At 53.5% G+C, this 22,565-nt stretch overlaps 1 protein-coding gene across 1 annotated transcript in view; it reads right to left on the bottom strand.

The window, feature by feature from the left end:
* ANK1 (ankyrin 1) overlaps positions 1–22,565 on the bottom strand; it is a 96,850-nt gene that overhangs the window by 53,530 nt on the left and 20,755 nt on the right. Inside the window, exons 3-16 of the mRNA XM_029226367.1 lie at positions 18,955–19,053; positions 14,917–15,015; positions 14,274–14,372; positions 13,110–13,295; positions 11,991–12,089; positions 11,513–11,611; positions 11,139–11,237; positions 8,733–8,930; positions 7,239–7,337; positions 6,707–6,805; positions 6,102–6,200; positions 4,477–4,674; positions 3,836–3,934; positions 2,917–3,015 (exon numbers count right to left, since the gene is read on the bottom strand). Of these exons, the coding sequence (XP_029082200.1) occupies positions 2,917–3,015; positions 3,836–3,934; positions 4,477–4,674; positions 6,102–6,200; positions 6,707–6,805; positions 7,239–7,337; positions 8,733–8,930; positions 11,139–11,237; positions 11,513–11,611; positions 11,991–12,089; positions 13,110–13,295; positions 14,274–14,372; positions 14,917–15,015; positions 18,955–19,053 (1,671 nt within the window). The remainder of the gene's footprint in view (positions 1–2,916; positions 3,016–3,835; positions 3,935–4,476; positions 4,675–6,101; positions 6,201–6,706; positions 6,806–7,238; positions 7,338–8,732; positions 8,931–11,138; positions 11,238–11,512; positions 11,612–11,990; positions 12,090–13,109; positions 13,296–14,273; positions 14,373–14,916; positions 15,016–18,954; positions 19,054–22,565) is intronic.

The raw sequence follows: 22,565 nt of genomic DNA, 5'->3' as shown, positions 1-22,565 counted from the left end.
GAGCAAACTCCATACCCCACTGCAGGCAGCCTACTTTGATTATCATTGTTGGAAACCACTTCCACCTACATTATCCTTTTTGAGCTTCACTGCAACCCACGTACAGCAAGTAAGACAGGCATTTTTATTACTACCCTGCTTTCTGGATAAAGAAGCCAGTTCTCGGAGAGGTTAAACGCCTTTTCTAGTGTCACATAGTAAGTGAAACAACAGAGAACCCAAGTCTGGTCTTGTGACTCCAGATTCCAGGTTCTTTCAACTGGAGCAAGATTCCACTTGGAATCTCCGTAAAATGCAGATTCTGACTCAGACGGTATAGGGAGGCCCTGGACTCTGCATTTCCAACAAGCATATGGGTAAGGCTGATGTTGTCGGCCACAAAGCATTCAGGGCTAAGGGGGATGCCAGGCCTGAGGACCCCTGTGCCGGACCCAGGAGTTTCCAAGCATATGCCCACCCAGTCCCAGAGCAGATGGCATAAGGCATATGGTCTCCTGCCACGGCCAGCATCCTTCTGGCCATCCCACAGAACTGAATCTCCTTTGCCAGCCACTGCCTTATTGTGGAAACCAACATTTCTGATTCTGCCAGGATCCACTGATCAGGAAAAAGAAACAGAAAAAAAGGGGCTGACCAATACAGTAAAATCCCAGTTTAAAGCACTGGGGGACAGAGTGAGATCCGTCTGTCTGCAAAGTAGATTTTGGGGAAAGGAAAGTTGTCATCTACCCAAAGAATAAATTGAATAATAAAAATCATTCTCTCTGAGTAATTATGTAAGATGATTCATCCTACTGTTCCTCCTTTTAAATTTGATTATGTTATGAGAAAACATTAAATTCTTTGTAGGTTGTGTTCCCCTGACAAGATTGGCATTTTGACTGTAATAAAATTAATTAAACAAAATGAGTTTTGTACTGTATCAAAAGGGAGCAAAGAAAAGAGGTGTGGTTCAGTGGATCAGGCCTGAGATGTGGAGTCATCCCCAAATGGAGATCCTTCTCTCTGAGTATCAGAGAATCTTCCGACTCCAGAGCCCAGGTCTTTTAGCTGGAGCTGTGCTTCTCAAACTTGAATGTGTATGAAATCACTTGGGATCTTGGTAAGGTGCAGATTCTGACTGGGGGGCCCCAGATTCTGCATTCGTAACAAGCTCCCAAGTCAGGATGAAATGGGGTGAGGCTGCTGCTCACCTAGGGTGCCGACTGCAGCTTGCCTTCCATTCCCTGCCTGGAAGCAAGGATTATTAGGGCCTCTTTTACTGAACAAAGGACAGGAACTTGAGTACTTATTCACGTTAGCATTATCAGGAGTCCAGGCCACTTGGGCAATGCAGGATGTCCGCACTGGAAGAACGGCATCCCGTCCAGGTCAGGCTGCCAGGTGACCCGCAGTTAAAACCAAGATACAAGAACAACCGTCAGTCTCAGATCAGGGACCAACCCCTGTGAGCTTTCTCCAAGCTGGGACTACAGGGCATGAATGACCTTCTGTAGGTGACAAGGACAAGGGGCAGGGAGGCAGGAGAGTCGGGGTGGTGGTGGGGGGAAGATTCAGGAACAGTGTGAGCCAGTAAAAGGCTCCTCTTTCCCAAGGAAATGAGCTCGTCCAAAGGAATGCGCACACTAGAGAGAGATCTGCCTAAACATTAAAACAACATTAGCATCAAAATTAGAAAGGGGTGGGTTTGGTTTGGGTGCAGACAGACTTGCATGTGAGATTCTACAAAATTGCCAGACTGCTTTGGAAACTATTTTTTGCCATGGAAACAAAACCCATCTGTGCAGGGTTTGTGCTTGGATAAAGCTCCCTTTAAATACCATGAGCCTGGTTCTGATTTCTTTTATATAAGGAGCGGTGTGAGTCCAGCGTTTTATTTTTAGAAGCAGGAGTAAGTCATGTCCCAGCAGGGCTGCACGCTGTCTACACAGTGATGTGGGCTCTGCTACAACAGCGTGGGACCAGAGCCCAAGGAGAAGGGGTGTCTGGGAGATGCTGCGTCTGCAGGAAAGTGAGGCTGTAAAATTCAGATGAGCATCCATTCTGAGAGGGGAACTGAAGCCCCGCCCTGACTTTCCCTGCGTCCCCATGGAAGTCAGCAGGTGTCGGCTGGAATCACACTCTGACCCACCCATGGCTCCCTCCTGCCACAGGGCTGAGCACTGTGGTGCGCTCAGGGACCGCGATGTCCTTTGCACCCGAGCCCTGCCCCCTCTCCTCGCCCCTCATCTGCGTGGCCACCAGCCCCCTCGGCCCCCCTCCCCTCACAGACCCTGCACACCTTCTCACCCCACAGGAGACGGCCTGTCCCCCCAAAATGATCCTTGCGCTCAGCTTTATCCCTGTACCTCGTACAGCACCTTCTCAGTCCACTCTTACATAAGCCCCATCCACTCTCTACACTCCCGGTCCCTCAAGAGCGATGCACCACCCGTGGCTCTGAGCATCTCAGGGGCTGGTGTGAGGGTGCACGCCGGCCACACCTCAACGTGTAAAGTGTGTACAGAAACGGTACCATCTCAGAGCCGGAACTCCAGAGAGAAACAGATTTGGGGGGAGACTCCGCATTCAAGACAGGTTCCTCGCTCCAAGGTTCTGGTGAGTTCACCCCCAGCCCTGAATATTCTCCAGGTGTGGCCCTGGTCCTGGAATCCACGAGCACGCTGTACATGCTGACCTCTGACACCAGTTTGGGGTACACATTAGTTGTGTAAAACGAGCTCCACATCTGCGAGGTGACCTGTGGCTGAGAAGTGTTCCCCACTTCCCGGCCCGCTCCGGTTCCCAGTCAGCAGCCATCGCACTGCAGGTAATCGGGCTGCACAGCCCTCCCTGAGGGGTGGCGGCCGCCTGCTGTCCCGGGGTGGGGACAGGGTGGGGACAGGGTGGGGACGGGGTGGGGGCCAGGAGGCTTACCCAGGCCACGCTGTGCGGGGAGCTGCCCCGGGGCAGCAGCAGCTTGACAATGTCCAGGTGGTTGTGGTGCACGGCGACATGCAGGGGCGTCAGGCCATTCTGCGGGGAGATGGACAGGGGACAGCCTTCACTCAGGGGACATCCCACTGGCCATGCCTGTGGCTCCAGGCAGCGCCACGTGGGGATCCGTATCACTTCTGTTACACAGGAAATCTGCTTGACACCATTTCAGAGCCAGTCTGGAGCTGAAGTCACTAAAGAACACACCAGCTGGACCTGGGCCACCTCCGCATTCCTGGGGTCGCCTCCTCAGTCCTGGGGTCACCGCCTCAGTCCTGGGGTCACCGCCTCATTCCTGGGGTCACCGCCTCAGTCCTGGGGTCACCGCCTCATTCCTGGGGTCACCGCCTCAGTCCTGGGGGGTCACCTCCTCAGTCCTGGGGTCACCGCCTCAGTCCTGGGGTCACTGCCTCATTCCTGGGGTCACCTCCTCAGTCCTGGGGCCACCTCCTCAGTCCTGGGGTCACCTCCTCAGTCCTGGGGCCACCTCCTCATTTCTGGGGGGTCACCTCCTCAGTCCTGGGGCCACCTCCTCATTCCTGGGGGGCCACCTCCTCAGTCCTGGGGTCACCGCCTCAGTCCTGGGGTCACCGCCTCAGTCCTGGGGGGTCACCTCCATTCCTGGGGGTCCTAGGGGCTGATGGGGCAGTGCAGCAGCCTCGCTCAGAGGGGCCACCGGGTCTTTGTAGAATCCTTTGTAGAAGGGCAAGGCCTCTGTCAGAAAGATCTGTCTCCCCAGAGGCCATTCTTCCTGGACGGCTGCCCATTCGCAAGGGGGACACAGTCGGCTCAGGCAGAGATGACCACCCAGGTGCAGCTGCCCCGGGTCCACCCTGGCAGGAGGGAAGGTCAAGCTCACCTTCCCGGCGGCGTCTGGGTGCGCGTCATGCTCCAGCAGCAGCTGTGCCACACGCACCTTCCCGTACTTGGCCGCCACGTGGAGAGGGGTAAATCCTTTCTGAGGAGAAACACAGGCCGTCAGAACCGTGGGGAGGCCCGCCATCCTCCCTGGAGAAAGGGCCCACGGCAAAGGAGGTGTCCCACCCCGACTGGTGTGGAGATGCCAGTAGAATAAAGGGCGCAGAAGGTGTGATCCTGCTGAGACTCCCAGAGCCCAGGGGGCTGCCACCTGCCCCTCTCGTGACGGAGTCAAAACCACTGGTGCTGTTATTTGACAGCCAGCTAGTTGCGGGCAGGGCCTGGGCCACCAGCCTTCTCGCATCCCAGAGCCTGTCTGGTCTGGCCAGAGCAGATCCTGAGCCATTCCATGATAAACAGACAAAGGGTGGTGGCTGGAAGAGAAACTACAGTTCACCTTCCTGGGGAAGGACGGGACACATCCAGCTCACAGGTGGCGGCCAGTCCTGTGGGTCCATTCCTCCCAGCAGCCCTCAGCACAGTCAAGGCAATACAGAGGACCAGATGGGAACGCCCTCCCCTGCCCCAGGACCAGCTGGGACCAGCCTGCCGCTCTGGAGAACGGGAGGAGGAATGCTGTACCTTGGTCATGCACGCCTGGGACGCCTCCTTTTCCAGAAGGGCCAGGGCCGTTTCCACGTGGCCCTCTCGGGCCGCGATGTGCAGGGGGGTGTGCCCGGCAGTGGTGGCCAGGTTGGGGTTGGCGTCATTTTCTAGCAGGAGCTTCACCATGTTTGTGTGGCCAATGCGAGCTGCACAGTGAAGTGGGGTCTGGTCATCCTGGAACCCAAAGCAAAAACGAAGAACAGGGAACGCTAAGGTTACCTAACCCAACTCTTCATTTTATAAAGAAGGCAGGTGAGGCCCAGAGAGGTTAAGTGACTTTCTCAAGGCCACACAGCTAGTAAGAGGAAGAGCTGAGGTTCAAATCTCTGAGTTATGGGAACCAATATGTTCTATATTATTTAATCCTTATAACAACCTTTCAAGTTAGTTGTTATTCCTACTTAATTGCCCAAAGGCTCAGCCTTCCCATCTGTAAAATGGGAATAATGGTATTGACCTCATAGGGCTATGGTTAGGATCAAGCAGACAGCGTGTATAAGATGTTTCACACCACGTTTGGCACAAACTATACATTGTGGTTGCTCTTAACGGGTAGACCTCGGAGACATTGTGGGCTCAGTTCCAGACCACTGCAATAAATTGGGTAACAGAGTAAAGCGAGTCACATGAATTTTTTTGGTTTCCCCGTGCATATAAAAGTTATTTACACGCTATTACACTCCATTATGTGTGCAATAGGATTATGTCTAAAAAATACACTTACCTTAATTAAAAAATACTTTACTGCTAGAAAAATGCTATCCACCTGACAACACGGGGTTGCCACAAAACTTCAAATTGTAAAAAACACTTTATCTGCAAAAAACACTTTATTGCAAAAAACACTTTATCTGCCCACACTAAAGTGAAGGGCAATCAAACAAGGTGAACTGTACTGTCTCCCGAGTCCTGGCTAAGAGTCCACTTGTCTTTCTGTCTGAAGGCTACTCTGGTTTTCTCTACGCCAGGGGCAATGGGAGGGTCAGACCTGGGGAAAGATGACTTTTCATCCCAGCTCCCGCCCCCCCCCCCGCCCCTTCCAGTTTCCTCCGGAAGCTGAGGGGGTCAGTGGGCAGGGTCTCTGTGTTACTGGGCCCAGCTAGGGGCCTCCCTCACGTGGCTCAAACCCAAACCACAGTCCTGACACTAAACAGAGGCTCCGCGGTCTGTGCGGTAAGAAAGCCTGATCCTGGCCAAAGCCAGATTGCAAACTCGGCAGCTCTTCTTACCCTTTGCTCACTCAGTACCTCAGAGACGCCTTTTACATCGCGAGGGCATCTTGATTTTCACCGGCAACGCTTTCTTCAAAAAGTTGCTTCTCTTCTGATACTGTGACTGTAACCACCACGCAACCTTTCAGCCCGCCCCCCCCCCCCCCCCCCCCCCGCAATCCCCTCTCCTGGCCTTTTGTTGATGCCAACACATCTCTGGGCTTCTCAGAACCCTTGCAAAGCAGAACCGGAGTGTGTGCTGCAACCAAGCAGGTGTGACAAGGAATCTCGGCACCATGAGCCCTGCAGCCCGGTCTCCGATCAGGGAGGATTGCTCCTCCTGCGCTTGAATTGCTTCCGTCTGGGATCCCTCCCACCTCCAGAACCCACCTTGGCCTTGGCATTGACTTTGGCTTTGTTCTGGAGCAAATATTTGGCCACTTCCGTGTGTCCTGCTCTGGCTGCCATGTGTAGCGGGGTCTCCACTTTCTGTAAAATAACAAAATTATGGAAGTGTTAACACCTGCTGGGTTTGCAAAAGGGCACACACAGAGCTCCGCAGTGCCAGCCTGGAGTAGCTTGGCGGACATTCATCCAAGAGGTGGAGGTGCCCCAGCAAAAAGCAACTTCAGCCTTTAGTCTGCTGATGCCTGGTGTGTGTGTGTGTGTGTGTGTGTGTGTGTGTGTGTGTGTGTAAGATACACTTAAAGGTAAACCCCAGAGCTAGGGAATGTTTAAAAACATACATGTATTCCCAGATACCACTCACAGAAATTCCCAAATGATCGTCCAAAATAAAACCCCCAAGACTTACACATGGGTGACACATTTAACTGAGAAAGCGTCAGTACGTACAGTCATCTCCCCAAGTCTGAAGCGCCTGCTATTCTGAGAATTCTACCTCTGTCCTCGAGAGGAGAGCTTGGGATCGCTGGCAAACGCTCGCCTCTGAGCCCTCCGTCCACAGGAAGGGCCTGCTCTCCCCACAGACTCACCACATTGGAGACGTTGGGCGATGCTTCCCGCTGCAGCAGGCTCTTCACGATGGGCAGGTGCCCCATGAAGGAGGCCACGTGGAGAGGTGTCAGGCCAGACTGGAACAGACCAGACAGGAGTGAGATGGGGGAGACTTGCCCACTCCTCCAGACACAGCCAGATGGAGCTTAAGCTTTCCTGCCTCTAGGGGCTCCAGAAGAGTCTTCCAAGGAAAGGGAGTTCTATGAAATGGGTCTGCTTCTAGGAAAATGGCCGGAGGGGGAAAAAAAACACTGCAGGGTGATTCCACCCACATGTACAACTCAAAACATTTTGCATCTGACCTTGGACAGCTCCCTGAGATCTGACACCAGCTCCCGGTCTTAGCGACCCCTGATGTATTCCTGAGAGTTCTAGACTAGCGCACACACACACACACACACACACACACACACACACACACACACACGCAGCCACAAAGAACAACTCTCAAGATGGCTATTGGAAGAAAGCCCGCAGAGACCGTCCACTCATCTGCGGAGTTTCTCCTACCTCAGTGACAGCATCGATGGAGGCCCCCGTCTTCAGCAGCAGCTCCATGACGCGGATATGGTTCTTCTTGCAGGCGATGTGTAAGGGGGTAAAGCCATTCTGCAGCCCCACACAAAGGGAGACAGGCAAGCAGGGGCTCACACTCAAGCCCAAGGAACACCCAGACCACCCTGCTGATGAAAAGGCAGCCCCTGCCCAGCCTAAACGTCAATCACTGTGCATCACGGAAGAGGCGGGTGGCTCTCACTATGCACCAGGCGAGGTCCTGGATATGTTGTCTGTAAACCCTTTTTCCAAATTTAGTCACATTTTTGGACACACTGAAAGAGCCTGCCATTTAAAGTTTCCTTAAGGGGAAATTTACAGTAAAGAGAACTGCTGTGAAGCCCAGCAGGTTCCCTGAAACCGCTGTGCGTTTCTAGTCAAGTGGATTTCTGCACCTCAGCCCTGCTTGAACACGATACGCTAGGATGTAAACTCCACCAGGGCAGGGATTTCTGTTTGTTCGCGGGGTTTTGCCGGTCTGCTTGTTTTTTCAGTGCTTTAACCCCTAGGGCAGTGGTTCTCAATGTGAGGGGAGGGGATTTTGTCTCACCACCCATCCCCCACCCCGGGACACTTGGCAATGTCTAGAGACGTTTTTAATTGTCACAAGGAGGGGAGGAGTGCTATTAGCGCCTAGTGGGCGGAGGCCAGGGATGCTGCTAAACATCTACAACAAAGAACATCGGGCCCCAAATGTCAGTAGTGCTGAGGTTGAGAAACCCCGACTACCCCAGACAGTGACCGGTAAGTGGGGACTGCTCAGTGAAAGCTTTCTGAACAAATGAATGAATAAATGAATGAATGAGCCATCCTGGCGGCCTGGAGGCTGTCCGGCCTTCTAAATTCTCCTCCTCTGGGAATGGGCAGAGGGGAGATGGCGGGTGTGGGCAGGCTCCGTGCAGCGCTCCGGCCCCGCCAGCAACTTCCCCGGGAGCCCCCGGCCTGGGGCGAGCGAAAGGAACCACAGTCCCAGGAGGGAATTTGCTTTAGGCCTGAACTCACCTCTGCTCAAGCACCATGACCACTGTGAGCCCCTCTGCAGAGGAAGGATGCTTAGCTGAGCCCATTTCACTCGCCCCCAAAGCAGGTCAAAAAGCCAGGCAGTCGCTAGAAATCACCAACCCTCAGCTCTGGGCACAGACGGGAGTGACATCCCGCATACCTACCGCACACACTGCTTGTGAGTCAGGTGTCCTGGGCCCAAACCCACCCAGACCTCAGCCTGTTACGGGGGCTCAGTCATTACGTGTGGGATGCGGCAGGGAGTAAGGTCACATCCGCCGGTGCGCTGCCACGCCCCGCGGGCCTCAGCGCCCCGCCCCCCGACACTGTCCCCGCCCTGAGTCTCCAGGGCAGCTCCAGGCACCAGTGGGTACCTCCCTGGGGGGCTCAGCCATGCAGCTCTGGCCCTAGCCCCTCTGGCACCTTTTCCGATAGCCTCCTACTCACCAGGGCTCTGGAGTTTGGTTTGGCCCCTTTATCCAAAAGGACCTTGGCCACCCTGTGGTGGCCGCAGTGGGCAGCCACGTGGAGCGGGGTCAGGTGGTCCAGTGTGATGTCGTCTATCTCTGCATTGTATTGCAATAGGAGTCGGACACAGTCAAGGTGGTCTCCCTGAGCCGCCATGTGGATTGGGGACAAGCCATTCTGGTGAAGAGGGAAAACAACCAGTTGCAAAGGAAATGAACATGGAAATTCAAGGCAGGCAATGATTCCAACCTCACTTCCCACCTCCTCCCTACACAGGGCTTCCATGTGGCTCCCGGGTGAGCCTGGTTCATTCCGGCCTCCGCGTTCCTGCTGGTCTCTGATTGCAAACCTCCTTCTTCTCACCCCGCCAAATCCTCCAGGCCAGCTCTAGCCAGGCCCACCTCTTTCACGAGGCCTCCTCTGGCCACCTTTGATTCCTGTGGGCTTTTCTCATCTGTACCCCTCGCTCGGACCGTACTTATATACTTGCCGAATTGTTTTCATAATTAACTTTTCAGGTGTATGTATCTTCTCTCCTTCCTTAGAAGCTTCTTAAGATCAGTGACTGTGCCTAGTATCTCTTACACGCCCCACGCATGCATGTAACACACACAGTGGTCCTTAATCAGTGTGGTCTTGAATGAATGAATGATGCTAAAATGGAATTTGGATCTAAAACCCTCCGTTCTTTGTCCTTGACAAGTGCACATCACTTTAAAAAACTGTTAAGGATCCTCACTATTTCTTAAATAGCAATTTATTTCAAACAATTAAAGACAGAGAAGACTCACTCATTCATTCAGACATAAATTCAGCAAATATTAAGTGATTAAAGTGCATCAGGTATGGGATAAGCTCTGGGGAAACAGAACAGACAGAATTCCAGGCCAAGGAAGCTGGCAGACTAGTAGGTTAAAGATGGGAAAAGAGATACATTGTTGTCACTCCGTGTGGTGACATCAGGAAGGCCTGATAAAGCACAGAGGAGCAGGGGAGTGTGGAGTCATGATGCGGTCGGGGGGACATGGGGAGAGAAGGCTTCCCAGGGAGGTGATCCCTGAGCTAGGATCTTGCCAGGAAGACGACACAGAAAGAGCATCCCCGAGAAGGGAATGGCGTGTGCAGTGCCACAGAGGCAGCCGCCCTGGGACCCAGGGAGCTCCATGCAGGTAAACACGTGGGAGGCCAAGGGCATAGAGCTGGACACCAGGGGCAGGCAGGAGCTGCATCATGAAAGCCCCTGAGCGAGGAAACTGGGACGTTAGGTTTTAGCAAGAGACAACTGAAAGAAGGATTTTCAGCGAGGAAGAAACACAATCAAGCTGCATGATGGCTACTGTCAGTGATTGAATTGAACTGTGTCCCTCAAATTCACATGTTGAAGTCCTAAAGCCCAGGACCTCGTGATGTGGCCTCATTTGGAAACAGGATCATTGCAGATGTAGTTAGTTAAGATGAGGTCACTGGTGTAGACCTTAATCCAATATGACTGCTGTCCTTATAAAAAGGGGAAGTGTACACACACACACACACACACACGACAGCCTGGGCCGTGAACATGACCCAGATTTCAGAGAGCTCCACTGAACACTCACATAACCCTCGGTCAGGGAATAAATTGCTCTTATGGTGTAGAATCTTATGACAGGGAGCTGCGCACAGAAAACCTCAGGAGTGGCCATGGGTGGGTCTGGTTTCTGCCTTGCTTTGCTCTGACCACCTTCTAAATTCACCCCAAGAATGAAGCAGTGGGCCTGGAGGCGGTGTAGGCAACACCAGGTAGTCTGACAGCTTTGGCCCCAGTAAGACTCAAGACCTCATGTTAGAACTGAGGGCTGGGCTTTTGCTCTGGCCCCGAAAGGACCTCGAGAAGAACCGTTTTGTTTTCTTTTCAATATCATCCAGTCCGGTCCAGGCTCTGAAGACTCCCCGAGTGCTTAGTTCCTGTCTTTTCTGGAGCCAGGGTAAAAGAGATGAGGCCTGATCTCGAGCTGTACAGACAAATGACAGCCCATGGGACAACTCCAGCCTGCTGCCTGTGCTTGGCAATAAAGTTTTACTAGAACAGGGTTGCTAGTTTGCACATTATCCACAGCTGCTTCCCCATTACAGTGGTAGATTTGAATTGTTGTGACATTGACCAGGGCCTGCAAAGCCTAAAAATATTTACTATCTGGCCCTTTAGAGAGAAAGGATGCCAACCTTGATCTAGATAATAATTAGAGCTGAGTGCCTCCTGTGTGACAGACATTGGGGTCAACGTTACACACACTGGCTGAGTTAGTAGAATTAGCATCTCTGTTTCTCAGAAATGGGATTCGACCCGGGTCGGCCTGACCTGGAGCCCTGCCTAAGAGATGCTCCTTGCAGAAAGGAAGCTCGCACCTTGGTTTTGGCTTGGATGGGCGCCCCGTGGTCCAGCAGGATCTCTGAGATTCGCAGGTGCCCATTCCGAGCTGCACAGTGGAGAGGTGTCAATTCATCCTTTAAAAGACAGTCAAAAAGAGAAAGCCCCAGAGGCACCCATCAGAGGTCACTGGAGAGAAGGCACCTGTGGCACCATTCCAGCCGGAGAGGCACGAGAAGGCTTCCTTAAGGACCAGCTCGATGGAGCAGTCTGGTCTCCAGCTGCCCCTGTGGGCTGTTCTAGAGGCTGGACGCCCTTCCCTAGCTGGTCACGGGGAGCCCACTACCTGGGTGGAGCCCTGGAAGGCAGCACTCGCTCCCCTGGCCTTGCTGGGCAGCTGGCTGGCACCCACCTTGGTCTTTGTTTCTATCTGGGCCCCGCGGTCCAGCAGAAGCCGCACCATGATCACGTTCCCCCTGCGGGAAGCAATGTGCAGAGGCGTGATGCCGTTCTGGAAGGGAGGAAGGGACTGGTCAGGGCGTGTATCCTTGTCTGGGAGGCAGCTGCTCTGCGCCCTGCTCCCCTGTGGCCCTGCCCCAGCCCAAGGCAAGCGGCCACTCAGAGCCCGCTGTTAGGACTCTTCTCGCCTAAGAAAGATTTCAAAGCCTCTAAGGACACGCCAGCCTCTTGGTTCATCACAGCAAGCTGGCTGAGCCCAGGTCCCCCAGAATCAAAAACACAGGCTGCAATTTCTTAGAAACCCATCCAGGGCTGCTTCACCCGCAGGCACGTCTGCAGTGCGGGGATGTCCTTGGTGCCACAAGAGGGGGGCACTGGGTTCTAGAGGCCCAGTCCCCGCACGCATGGGTGGCCTCACCAAAGGGCCTCACCTGGGGCGTGAAGTTGACACTGGCTCCCCGGTTGAGGAGCAGCTGGGCCACGTTGAGGTTCTCGTAATGAGCTGCGATGTGGAGGGGGGTGAATCCCGTCTGGCACACAACAGAGGGGGACAAGGCGTCACAAGCCACGTACTGTCATTTCTACCTCAGAATCAGCCTGGTGTTCTGAAAAGCCGGCAGGACCAGAGGACCTCACACAGCAGGCAGATTCAGAAGGAAGGGGTCAAGAGATGTCCCACGTCAATTACATCCAAAAGTGAGGTGCTACCTCTGGGGACACCCAGTCTCCGTGGTTCACATGGACAAACCATGGACCAGGGTGGCCTCCCACCCTGCAGGCAGGGCCCGTTCCTCTGAATGGTTACTTCTGAAGAGATTTTAATGAATGAGTGAGAAGTGTTATGGGGTCCATGACCTTAATCCTCGGGACGGTTTCAGCCCCCATAGGGGTGCGGTGGCCCCTGGGTGGCCAGCTGGGGGCGTCCCTTGTCATCCTTCTGTGCCCAACCCCCGACCACGCCTAACAATCCAGGCAGCAGTGTTCCTGGCGGAACCCCGTGACCATGGGGCAGGGGCCTGCGGGACTGACTCAGTGCAAGTGCGTTCGCAGCGGGAGGGAGACGCTAAGTCTAAACTTACAGGGAGTGGAAACATCGGACAGCGTGTGCAGATGGCGGGCTGTCCAGGCCCCTGGGAGGCCCCTCTCCAGTCCCATCTCCATGTGGGGACCCTTCCCTCCCTCCCTCCAACCGGGGGGAAGCTGGGGAAAGAGCTGGAATAAACTTCTAGAACACCACCTGGGTGGGGGGGATGGACTGCAAAGTCCTCCTCTGGCCAGAGGCCCCTCCTGCCCCGCCTGGGCGCTGTTCTGGGTGACCTGGAGCCACAGCGAGCACACGTCCTTCGGCATTGCCCGGGGGTTTAAAGGGGGGCGTCCCCTGTGGCTCTCAGCTGGCTGGTGGAACGGCGGGCGTAGCGGGGCGGGTGCTTGGGGTGCACACTGGAGCTTCTGTGGTCTGGCTGGTTCCAGGTAACTGCCGGAATCGGTGGAGACCCCGAGGGCCCCCGGTACAGGCCCCGGCATGATCCCGGCCCCACCGGCCGCCTCACCTTGGAAAGCACGTCGGGGTTGGGGTCGTTCTGCAGCAGCACCGCGGCCGTCCGCGTGTCATCGTTGCGGGCCGCGATGTGCAGGGCCGGCAGGCGCACCTTCCCCTTCGTCCCGTAGTTGATGAGGTGCGCCACCACATTCTCGTGGCCCTGCTGCAGGGCCACGGCCAGAGGGGTGAAGCCGTCCTGACCGGGGAGGGGGAGAGGAGGGACCATTTGCTCTGACCGTCCTGACCACTCGGTCCTCAGGGCAGGACACGCGCTTTCAAGCTCAGGGCTCTTGCCCTGTGCCCGAGAGGACCTCCCTCCTCCACAGTCTGCGAGCTCGGCTGAGATGCCACCTCCTCCCTGACGCCGCTCCTGGCCCTGCTTTCGTTCCTTGCCGTGTCACAGCACCTCCAGGAATTTCCCTTTGGCGCGTATTTAACTTTTCCTTTAGGACGTGCTCCTAGTCGGAGCGTTGATGAGAGTTTTACTGCCCTGTCTGTTTGCCTCCCTCTCACCCCATCACCCGGTGTCAGGACAGTGCCGTGAACTGACGGCCGACCATTATTCCTTCATTCATTTCACAAATATTATTGAACGCCTACCAAACACTGGAAACCACACCAGGCACCGAGGTTTCAATTGTGAGCTACTGTTATTAATCTCCTCGGTGTGTACTAGGGGTACAGGGCCCCCTGAACTGGCAAAGTAGATGTCATCTGATGCTAAGAGTCAAGAGAAGCTTTGGTTCCATCTAGTCCGATTTCATCATTTCACCAGTGACAAAACTCAGGGTCGAGTGACTTGTCCAAGAGTGTACGTGGGTTCCCGGCAAGAGTCTTTCTCATTAAGGTCCTAGGCAGACCTGTCACACACACGTGCGCACGCACGCACACACACACACGTGCACGCACGCCTCCCACCCCAGCCCGGCCTCCAGTGTTTGTCACAGTGGGAATGACAGGCTCACCCCTGCTGTCACTTCTCTGGCACGTGTCTGGGCATCCCTCAACGACCATAACTTTGTCTCTTGCCCCCTTGCAGGGTCCAACAGCACCCAGGACATTGATCATGGCAGAGAATGCATCCCGAGCCATGTCCCAGGAACACACTCCCCTGGGACCGTGTCCTCCCCCCGAGGGACATTCAGCTGTGAGGCCGCATCCCCAAGGTACTTACTTCTGTGGCTACATTCTGATTAGCTCCGTTTTCCAGCAAAAACTTAACCACCTCCAAGTGATTCTCTTGTGCTGCCATGTACAGGGGTGTAAAACCTTTCTGTAAGCCAAGAGAAAAAGCCATTGGCATTCACCCATGTTAGTGACAGACGCTAAAACCAATGCAAGATCCTCCAAACTCGCAGACAGCTCTCCCTGCATCCTGTTTCCACCCAGCCCTTGTGGCAACATCCCCACCTGTGTCTCCAGCTATAATAACACACGGACACTCTGCAATGGTGTAGCGGGGTTACTGCAAAAGGCCACCAGGTGGGGGTGATCCTCTCCGGAAGTCTGTTTCTGCCCCTCCCAGAATGGTCAGCCTCTTCTGCACACCCACCCCCTGCTAATTTCACTCCTTTCCTCATCTGCCCTCATGTCCCCCCCATACACAGATGAGCCACAACTAAATATATTATTCAGATAAAGGAACAGAGATGGGGTCCACAATGACCCACCCCATCGTGCTTAGAACGTCCACTGTGAAGCAGGAAAAAGCAAGAAGGTGCTTGGAGACATTTGAATACATTTGGACTCGGCCACACAGCGTGTCCACCCGGGTGAAGGGGACGGGCAGCCCCGCCGCCCGGGGCCCTGAGCATCACCTGTGACTGGGCGTTGACGTTGGCGCCATAGTTGACGAGCTCCCGCACCACCTGGTCCTGACCCGCCAGGGCGGCGATGTGCAGCGCCGTGTTCCCCTTCTGAAACACGGGGAGGGAAGACAGGAGGTTCCCAGGGGCCCGTCACAGGTACAGGGCTGTCACAGGTGCGGGATAAGGGTGTCGTCTGCGGGGAGGCAGCGGGCTTCCTTTATGGCCCCAAGGGGTGGACCACACACACTTGTGTGCCTGACCCATCAGACATCATGAACAGCCCTGGAAACCTATGGAGGGAAGTTCTTCCCGTTCTCCTGAAAAAAGAATGCCCCAGAACAAGAAAGCCAACTTCTCAGCACGGATCTGCTGCACTTGGGCTCGGCGTCCTGACATCGGCTGACGGGCAGTCAGAATTCCCCAGGCCACCTGCGGAAGGGCTGCCAGGCAAGATGGCTCCTTGGACGTCCGGCTCCTCCCGGGCTGTGGCCCTGCAGGACGGGGCGGAGGCCCCGAGCTCCAGGGAAAAGGAGGTCACAGATCCCGCGGGCCCAGCTCCCTCGCGCCATTACAGCAACACGCACCGGCCAAAGGCTGGACCAAAGGGGGCACTGGGTGAGGGGTAGTCAAGCATCAGATAGAAGTGGGAAGGGCAGAAATAGGTAAAGGAGTTGGGGGGAGGGTTAGTAAAAGGAACTATATAATGTACGTAGAAGAAAAGAAAAATATGAAACCAAGTGCAGAAAAATAAATAGAATAGAACCTGGCAGAGGAAAACCCAAAGGAAGAATATGAATAAGTAAAATACAGTGAGTCAGAGTTCACCAAGTCAGAGAGGAGAGGAAGGCCGGAGAGAAGAAACATTAGAAGCAAATGAGATTCACAGCTGTTTTAAGGTAAACTTTTCAGAAGCTGAGAACTGGTAACAGAGACTAAGACGCCAGGCAGGCTCTGAAGGTGGTGGTAGTGGCGGGGACGTGTGAGGTTTCTTGTCTGGATCCATCCTGGGCATTTAACAGCACTTCCTGGACGGGCGGGGTCAGGTCCGGCAGGTAGCTTCCGTTTCCGGGATGCACCTCCCTGCCAGGCTCCTTCCTGCCTCCCTCCCAAGTCCCTCTCCCCGACGTGATCCCACGGGCATCCCTGCTCCGGGAGGGGCAGGCGGGGCAGGCCCACTTGACCACGTCCATCAAACAGGGACCACAGCTGGACCCATCTGTCTCTCTGCTACGTAAGGCGCAGAGATCTCACACGACCTCACGTTTTCTAGTTCAGGCGGCATATAGTTTTTAACTAAATTACATGAACACTTGCCAATCCATCTCAGGAAACCCACCAAACAGGGACTTCAAATCTAGTCTGTGCGCTGGGGCCACCGGCCACTGGGAGCCAAGCGCCTCCCCCAGGGGGTCTGAGCATCACAGGGTCTGAGCATCACAGGGCCACCCGGCGCCCCAGGGCTCATGTTTCTGTCTCTAAAGCGTGGCCTGTTTCAAGCAGGAGGGTCCTCTCGTTACCTCCCAAATGTGTCTTTCTGATTTCTCCTTAAGTTCCACTTGTTAAGCAGAAGGGTTCTTCCTCAAATATCCATCAGAGAATAAGTGTCAGAAATGAGTATAAAGATGCTAAGTAATCTTTTTTTCTTCGAAGTCCGAAGAGCCTCCACTTAGACACCTTGGCACCTGGGTCCAACTCACTAGCTGTACCAAGTGGAACGGGGCTGCTGGCACCAGAACCTTCTCTAGGAATCAGGACTCAGACCTCCACGCCTCCCCACCTAGAAGGAGGCGTGCCATGTCCATCCATCCACTCACCACACGCTGAGCACGTCTGAGTCAGGCACTGGGCCAGCTCGAGAAGGGAATTTCAAACATTTCCTTCCGTCTGCCCCTTCCTGCCTGAAATCCCACGACGACAGGACTCACCCCGTATAAACCCACGTGGAGGGAAGCTGGCCAGGGAGAGATGTGGAGGCCTGGCCGTGGGACTCGGCCCGTGACGTCTTCAGAACCTGGGCTGAGAGCAGCCCTGGTGAGGAATGTATGCCCCCCTCCACACACACATGCACGCGCCGCAAGGCTCAAGAAGACCCCCAGCCTCAGGTCCGGAGTCACAGGGAGATGGGTTTTTCTGCTCCTCCCGCAGCATGAAGGAACGTGCCCTCAAAGAAGCAGGAAAAAGTACTTAGCTATATTTGGATCCACAAAGACCCAATTTCTCCATTTCCAGGGAGTCCCAGAGCTCACGGCAGGGAGGGTGGCTGCAGTGGGTGCTGAGTGAGTGCCCGGGCTGGGGAGGGGGGTGCAGGGGGAGGCAAAGAATACATTTGTTTCACACTTTTAAATTTTCTAAGCACAGTTTAGGAACCTATATTGGTTTTGGCTTTTTAGTCTTTTCTTTTTTTAATCTCGCTCTTGCTTGCGAGACCCATTACAATTCCCCAATCTGTTGTGGCTCTTGTTTTGCCCACGGTTTCAGCTTCACCCTTTTTTTCCTCCCTCTGTTGGGCCCTCAGAAACCACGTTGGCTTATACAATTTCTATAAATAACAGAGACACACCAAGTGTTCGCTTGCAGAATACCGATCCAAGGGGGAAATTCGGAGAGAGTAAACGTGCTGAAGCATAGTGTTTCTGCAGCTCTTGTGGGGATGCCAGGGGGAGGACAGCCACTCTGGCCACCACAGCCCGTCAGATGGCACCATGCTTGCGGACAGGCAGCTGACAGCATCAGATGAGAAATAACCACATCCCTTTCATCCACAGAAGAAGCCGGGTGGAAACAATTGGTATTTGTCATGCGGTTAGAAAAAAAATGCCCTGTACACGTTCAGAAAGAGCAAATCAGTCTATTTCATCCGTGAGATCTTTTCACCTTTGGGAAATGACATGAAAATTACAGAATTTTACCTCGAGAGATGAGTCTACCTTCATAATATTTTGGAAGTTCACTTCATAACCATAAATTATATCTGTTCTCTACCTGTTGTTCTTCTGGTTCTCTGCTCACGAGGTAGTAAAACGTTTGCTGCGTGGAACTGAAATCGGGGCTGTGCATGAGACCACGCTGAATAAACAGCAAATGGAAAATAAGGGGCTGCAGGGACCAGCCCAGGAAGAAAACCATGGGATGTAACAAAGGAAGGGGGAGAAGAGGAAACAGTACTTGACACAGTAAACAGAGGTGATTTTTCTGGTTTAATTTTGTTTGTTTTTAAATGCTGGCTGCTTGTTGCTTAGTAAACAAATAAGATGCATAAGAAATGAAACTGATTTTGCAACATGTAGGTGCATCAATTCCATGACTGCAGTTTCTGGACTTAAGTCACTGGTGTTTATAATCTGCTGCTTTGGGGAGAACCGTCCTGCTGTGAGAGGTGTGACATCACACAAATGCTTGGAGTAAACAGAACACTGTTCACTGTTCAAGGGACCCAGTAAGGAGAGGAAATGGGTTTGGGGCTGACCAAGGAAGACTCAGGGCTGGAGAAGGATGAACGAGAGGGGTGTGGACTCTTCCACAGCCCTCATGAACGACACAGTCACCAATATTTATTGATTTCTTCCTATGTAGGCATTATATATTCACTATCACATTTGATTTTCATACCAATCCTGCAACTACATATTATAATCTCCATTTTAAAGATGAGTGAACTGAGGCTTCTCACTGGCTGAGTGACTTGCTTCAGGTCACAGAGTATGAAACATCTGAGCGAGGATCTGGACCCAGGGCACCTGCCTGTGGACCTCTTAGCTTGGGAAAGCAGGAAGCCATCAGGCAAACGGCTTTATTTTTAGCTTTACAGTTGAGTGATGAGGATAAAGGCCCCCTGAACCCTTGTGGAAATGGGGTCCTGTGTTTTTCAGGTGACTTCAGGGGCTCACAGGGCTAGGAAGTGACTGGAAGGACGAGAGGAGTTCAGAAGCGGGCTTGGGTTTCTGTCATGAAGGGCTGGTTTCTATGTCTTTAGGGTTTGGGACAATATGTGAATTTTGATGGAAACCTCCCGCCCCACCCCCCACCCCCCGCCACCAAGAGACGTACCTTGGTTGTCGTTTCCAGGATGATCTCTTTGTGCAGAAGTTCGACCACCATCTTCACGTGGCCTTCTTTAGAGGCCAGATGCAAGCCGTTCAGCCCATTCTGTGAAGAGCAGAGAGGCAGGGACGGTGGGGTTAGAGGGTCCGTGCGTCCTGCTGGTCCAGGCGGCTGGACCGAGGTCCCTGACCATGAGGGGCTGTGCAAAGGGCCCGAAGGGGAGACCCCGAGTGGTGTCGACAAAGGCGCAGGGCAGAGCCAGCCTGTGACCAAAGCTTGTCTGACAGTTAAATTTTAGGGGAAAAAAACCAAGCAAACATTTTCCAGGGCCAACCATCAAGTCCACAAAAGCAGAACCCTCACTGGGTAGTTAAAGTTCCAGCCGCCCGGGCTCTAAAGAAAGCAGCCAGCACAAGGCTCACTGGTCCCCTCCTGCTTCGGACCCTTCTGACCCTTGCACTTAGATGTCTTGAAACTTTCTGGCAAAAGCTGCCTTCAAAGAGAGCTACTCAGAACACAAATAACTGACTACACGATGGAACTGGCTTTCAGTTCCAATGGAGAAATAGATCTTGGCTCCGCACAGAGAATGATTTTCATCAGTCAGTGATCTCTACCCCGCTCCCTCCCCACCAGCAATCTCCTCTCTTCCCATCTCCTCCTTCCTGTCTCCTCTGATGGTCAACTCTGTTCTCCCACGTCCCCTTTCAGGGGGTGCCCCAGGGCCACCGTGGGCTCTGGCTGACAAGAAAGACCCTCATCACCAAGATGGAGGGGTTGGTTCCTGGTGGTGTGAATGGAGGGGTCCCTGGCTCACCCAATATCTCTGCAGCCCCACCATGGGGTCCTGAAACTCCCACTCTCCCTTTGTATCAGGGCATCATTTTCAGGAGATTCCAATTAAAACACAAATATTCTGCCTGGGAGTTCTAGTGCGTTAACCCATTAACAGATTAGCCCTATTGCTTTGCTAAAACCAGCACTGGAAAGTACTGAGTGATTACTGCCGTAACGCGACACACGTGCCTCACGATGGGAGAATGGAACATGTATAAGACCCTCTTTACGTCGGGGGCCTTGGACGGGGCAAATATAACAGGTGCCTTGGGTGTCAGAGAACAGCCCAGAGTAGGCTTGAAGGGAACTTTACCTACTTCCTATTTAGACCGGACCCGCCCTGCGCCCCAAACCCACAGAGTACAGCTGGCCAAATCTTTGCCCGTCAGCACAGCCAGCCTTGCCAGGGTGGGTGTATGTGGAGGGGATGGGAGAGCCCGCTGCAATATTTCCTCTCGCCAACGCCTGAAAATCTCCGTTAGATTTCTTCCTCTTGCAGACTTTGGACACCGTGAAAATGTAGGGTCCAAAGAGGTGTGAATAATCCACACCCCAGTGTGAATGAGTTTATCAGATAAAGGCTAGGTCAGAGCCCGTTTTGATAACAGAAAGGGAGAAAGTGGTTGAAGGCAAGACAGCAGGTCTGTGACTGCAGGAATCTGAGGGAGGGGAGGAGCTCGGGGCTGAAGCCAGTTCCCCTCAAATCATTCTGCAAAATACAAACTTGCAGAAAAGCCTTTGTCAGGCGACCCGCTCGGGGGGCCTGGAGCCACTCTCTCCAGCTTTGCATCCTGACTCTACCCCGGGGAAGGGTCTGCACCGGAGGGAGCCCCTCCTTCCCCAGCGCTGCCATCTGCAATCCCCTCTTCACACCCAGCAGCGCCTTGTCTGGAAGGTTCCCGGCGCTGAGCACAGGCACCCTGTGGTCACGTGGGAATCCGGGGTGGGCATACCACTGTGGGGGTCACAGTCTGCTCACTGCAGGGGACTCGGCTGGGGCTTCGAGCGTGCGTGTGCTGACTGCGGGGCTTTCAGCGCTCCCGGGGGGTGCAGTCACTTTCCAGGAGCAGTCGTTGGTCCTGAATGCCTCAAAGCTGGGGAAGTGGCCAGTCTACAAGGAAAACACTAACGTTTGCTGCTAACACCCCAGGGGTGGCTGTCCCTGCTCTTTGGAGCCAGAGTCAGGATCTCAATCCACAGGGATTCTAGACACACAGTCTGCCCAGAGGATGCTGGCGTCCAAAGGGTTATTGGAGATCCCTGAATGCTGAGGAAACCAAGGCCCAGAGAAGTCAAATGATTGGCTCAGGTCACACAGCCTTTCTAGGTCACAGCCACATATAGAACCAACCTGGATGCCCCAGGAAGAAAGAGTTTGGGCCTTTTTTAACCCGAGGAGCTAGTATGTTTCTTTTCATCAGCCGATGAAAGCACAGGTTCCCTCTGTGACTACCAGGCAGCTTAGAGGGACTGCTCAGTCACCATAACCATCCGTGCGGGTCTGGTCACGACCGCTGTAGGTGGTCCCCAGGATTTTACTCGCTGCCCTGGTCCCTAGGAAGCCCCTCTGCTTCCCTCCCTGGGTCACATACCCCCCTCCCAAAGCTGAACTCTGGCAGAAGGCAAGGGACCGTCTGAATATCAATAGATCTGTGTCTCTAATAGTTTTACTCAGCTTCCACCTCGGATCCTGGTTCAAAGATCTCTTTCTTCTTTATGACTTTATTTTTCTTACTTTACCTTTGATTTGTTTCCAACATAGTCACACTAAGTTACTTCCAAGTCCATTACTGTGATGATCTGAATCCAACTCCCTCACCAGGGCCACAGAAGAAGCCCATGTGGCACAGCTATGACGGGTGTGCAAGAAGACCCAGGAATCTAGTGCAGAACAAAATCACACAGGGGCACGGCTATGACAAACTCTTGTCCCAACTACAGTTACCTCACGCCGAGCATGCACTAAATCCGCTTCAGCAAACATTTACTGAGAAGCTATTCTGTGCCTGGCACTACGTTAGGGATGCCTAAAACACAAACCCTGACCCTCAAAGAACTCAGTTTAAGACAGAAAGGAGATGCATAAAAATAAATGCAAAATCACGTGAAAAACGCCCAAAATGCAGGTATAAGACTGAAAGTAGCACAGAGGAGAAAGGAGCTGCTTGGTTAAGGGGTCAGGAAAGCTTCGCAGAGGGCTTTTCGGGGCAGTCTGCACACAGCCAGGGGTGCAAGTCCATTAACAATGGCAACGTGAGTTTAAACATGTCTGAGTTTAAATTCTAAACCCATGAGCTCAGGTTTTAGAAACTATGCTCCCGGCCCTTCTCATCAAGTGCCCTCCTCTTTCTTCCATGAAGCATCTGGATTCCAGGAACGTACAAACATCCACTGCAGCAAGTTTTCTCCAGCAACTGGCCTCAGCAGATGGATGGATGGCCACATCCAGCAGCTGAAGTCGCTGAAAGCCTGAAAGCAAGTTTAGGGCATATGTGCCCAAAGGAGCTTGTACAACTGTCTTATTAGAGGCATAACTAGTCTAGGCAGGAGACCACTTCCAGTATTTCAAAAGAGCGTTTCATGGATAAATACTACATTTCATACTTTCTTTTTCTTTAAGCAGACTTGTTATTGCTCAGATCTGAAGGGGGGAGGGGTGCAAATTCTGGGAGCTACTCGTTCTTAACTAAAACTATGGACAGAGACAAACTGCAATCTACCACCTCTTTAAAATCAGGATCCGTGTGGTGTGTTTGAGTCAAATCAAGTTTAAGTTATTG

This window comes from Monodon monoceros, unplaced genomic scaffold (assembly GCF_005190385.1).
Source record: "Monodon monoceros isolate NGI ecotype Baffin Bay Population unplaced genomic scaffold, NGI_Narwhal_1 Super_Scaffold_17, whole genome shotgun sequence".
Taxonomy (NCBI): Eukaryota; Metazoa; Chordata; class Mammalia; order Artiodactyla; family Monodontidae; genus Monodon; species Monodon monoceros.
This window is presented reverse-complemented; position numbering and strand designations above follow the sequence as displayed.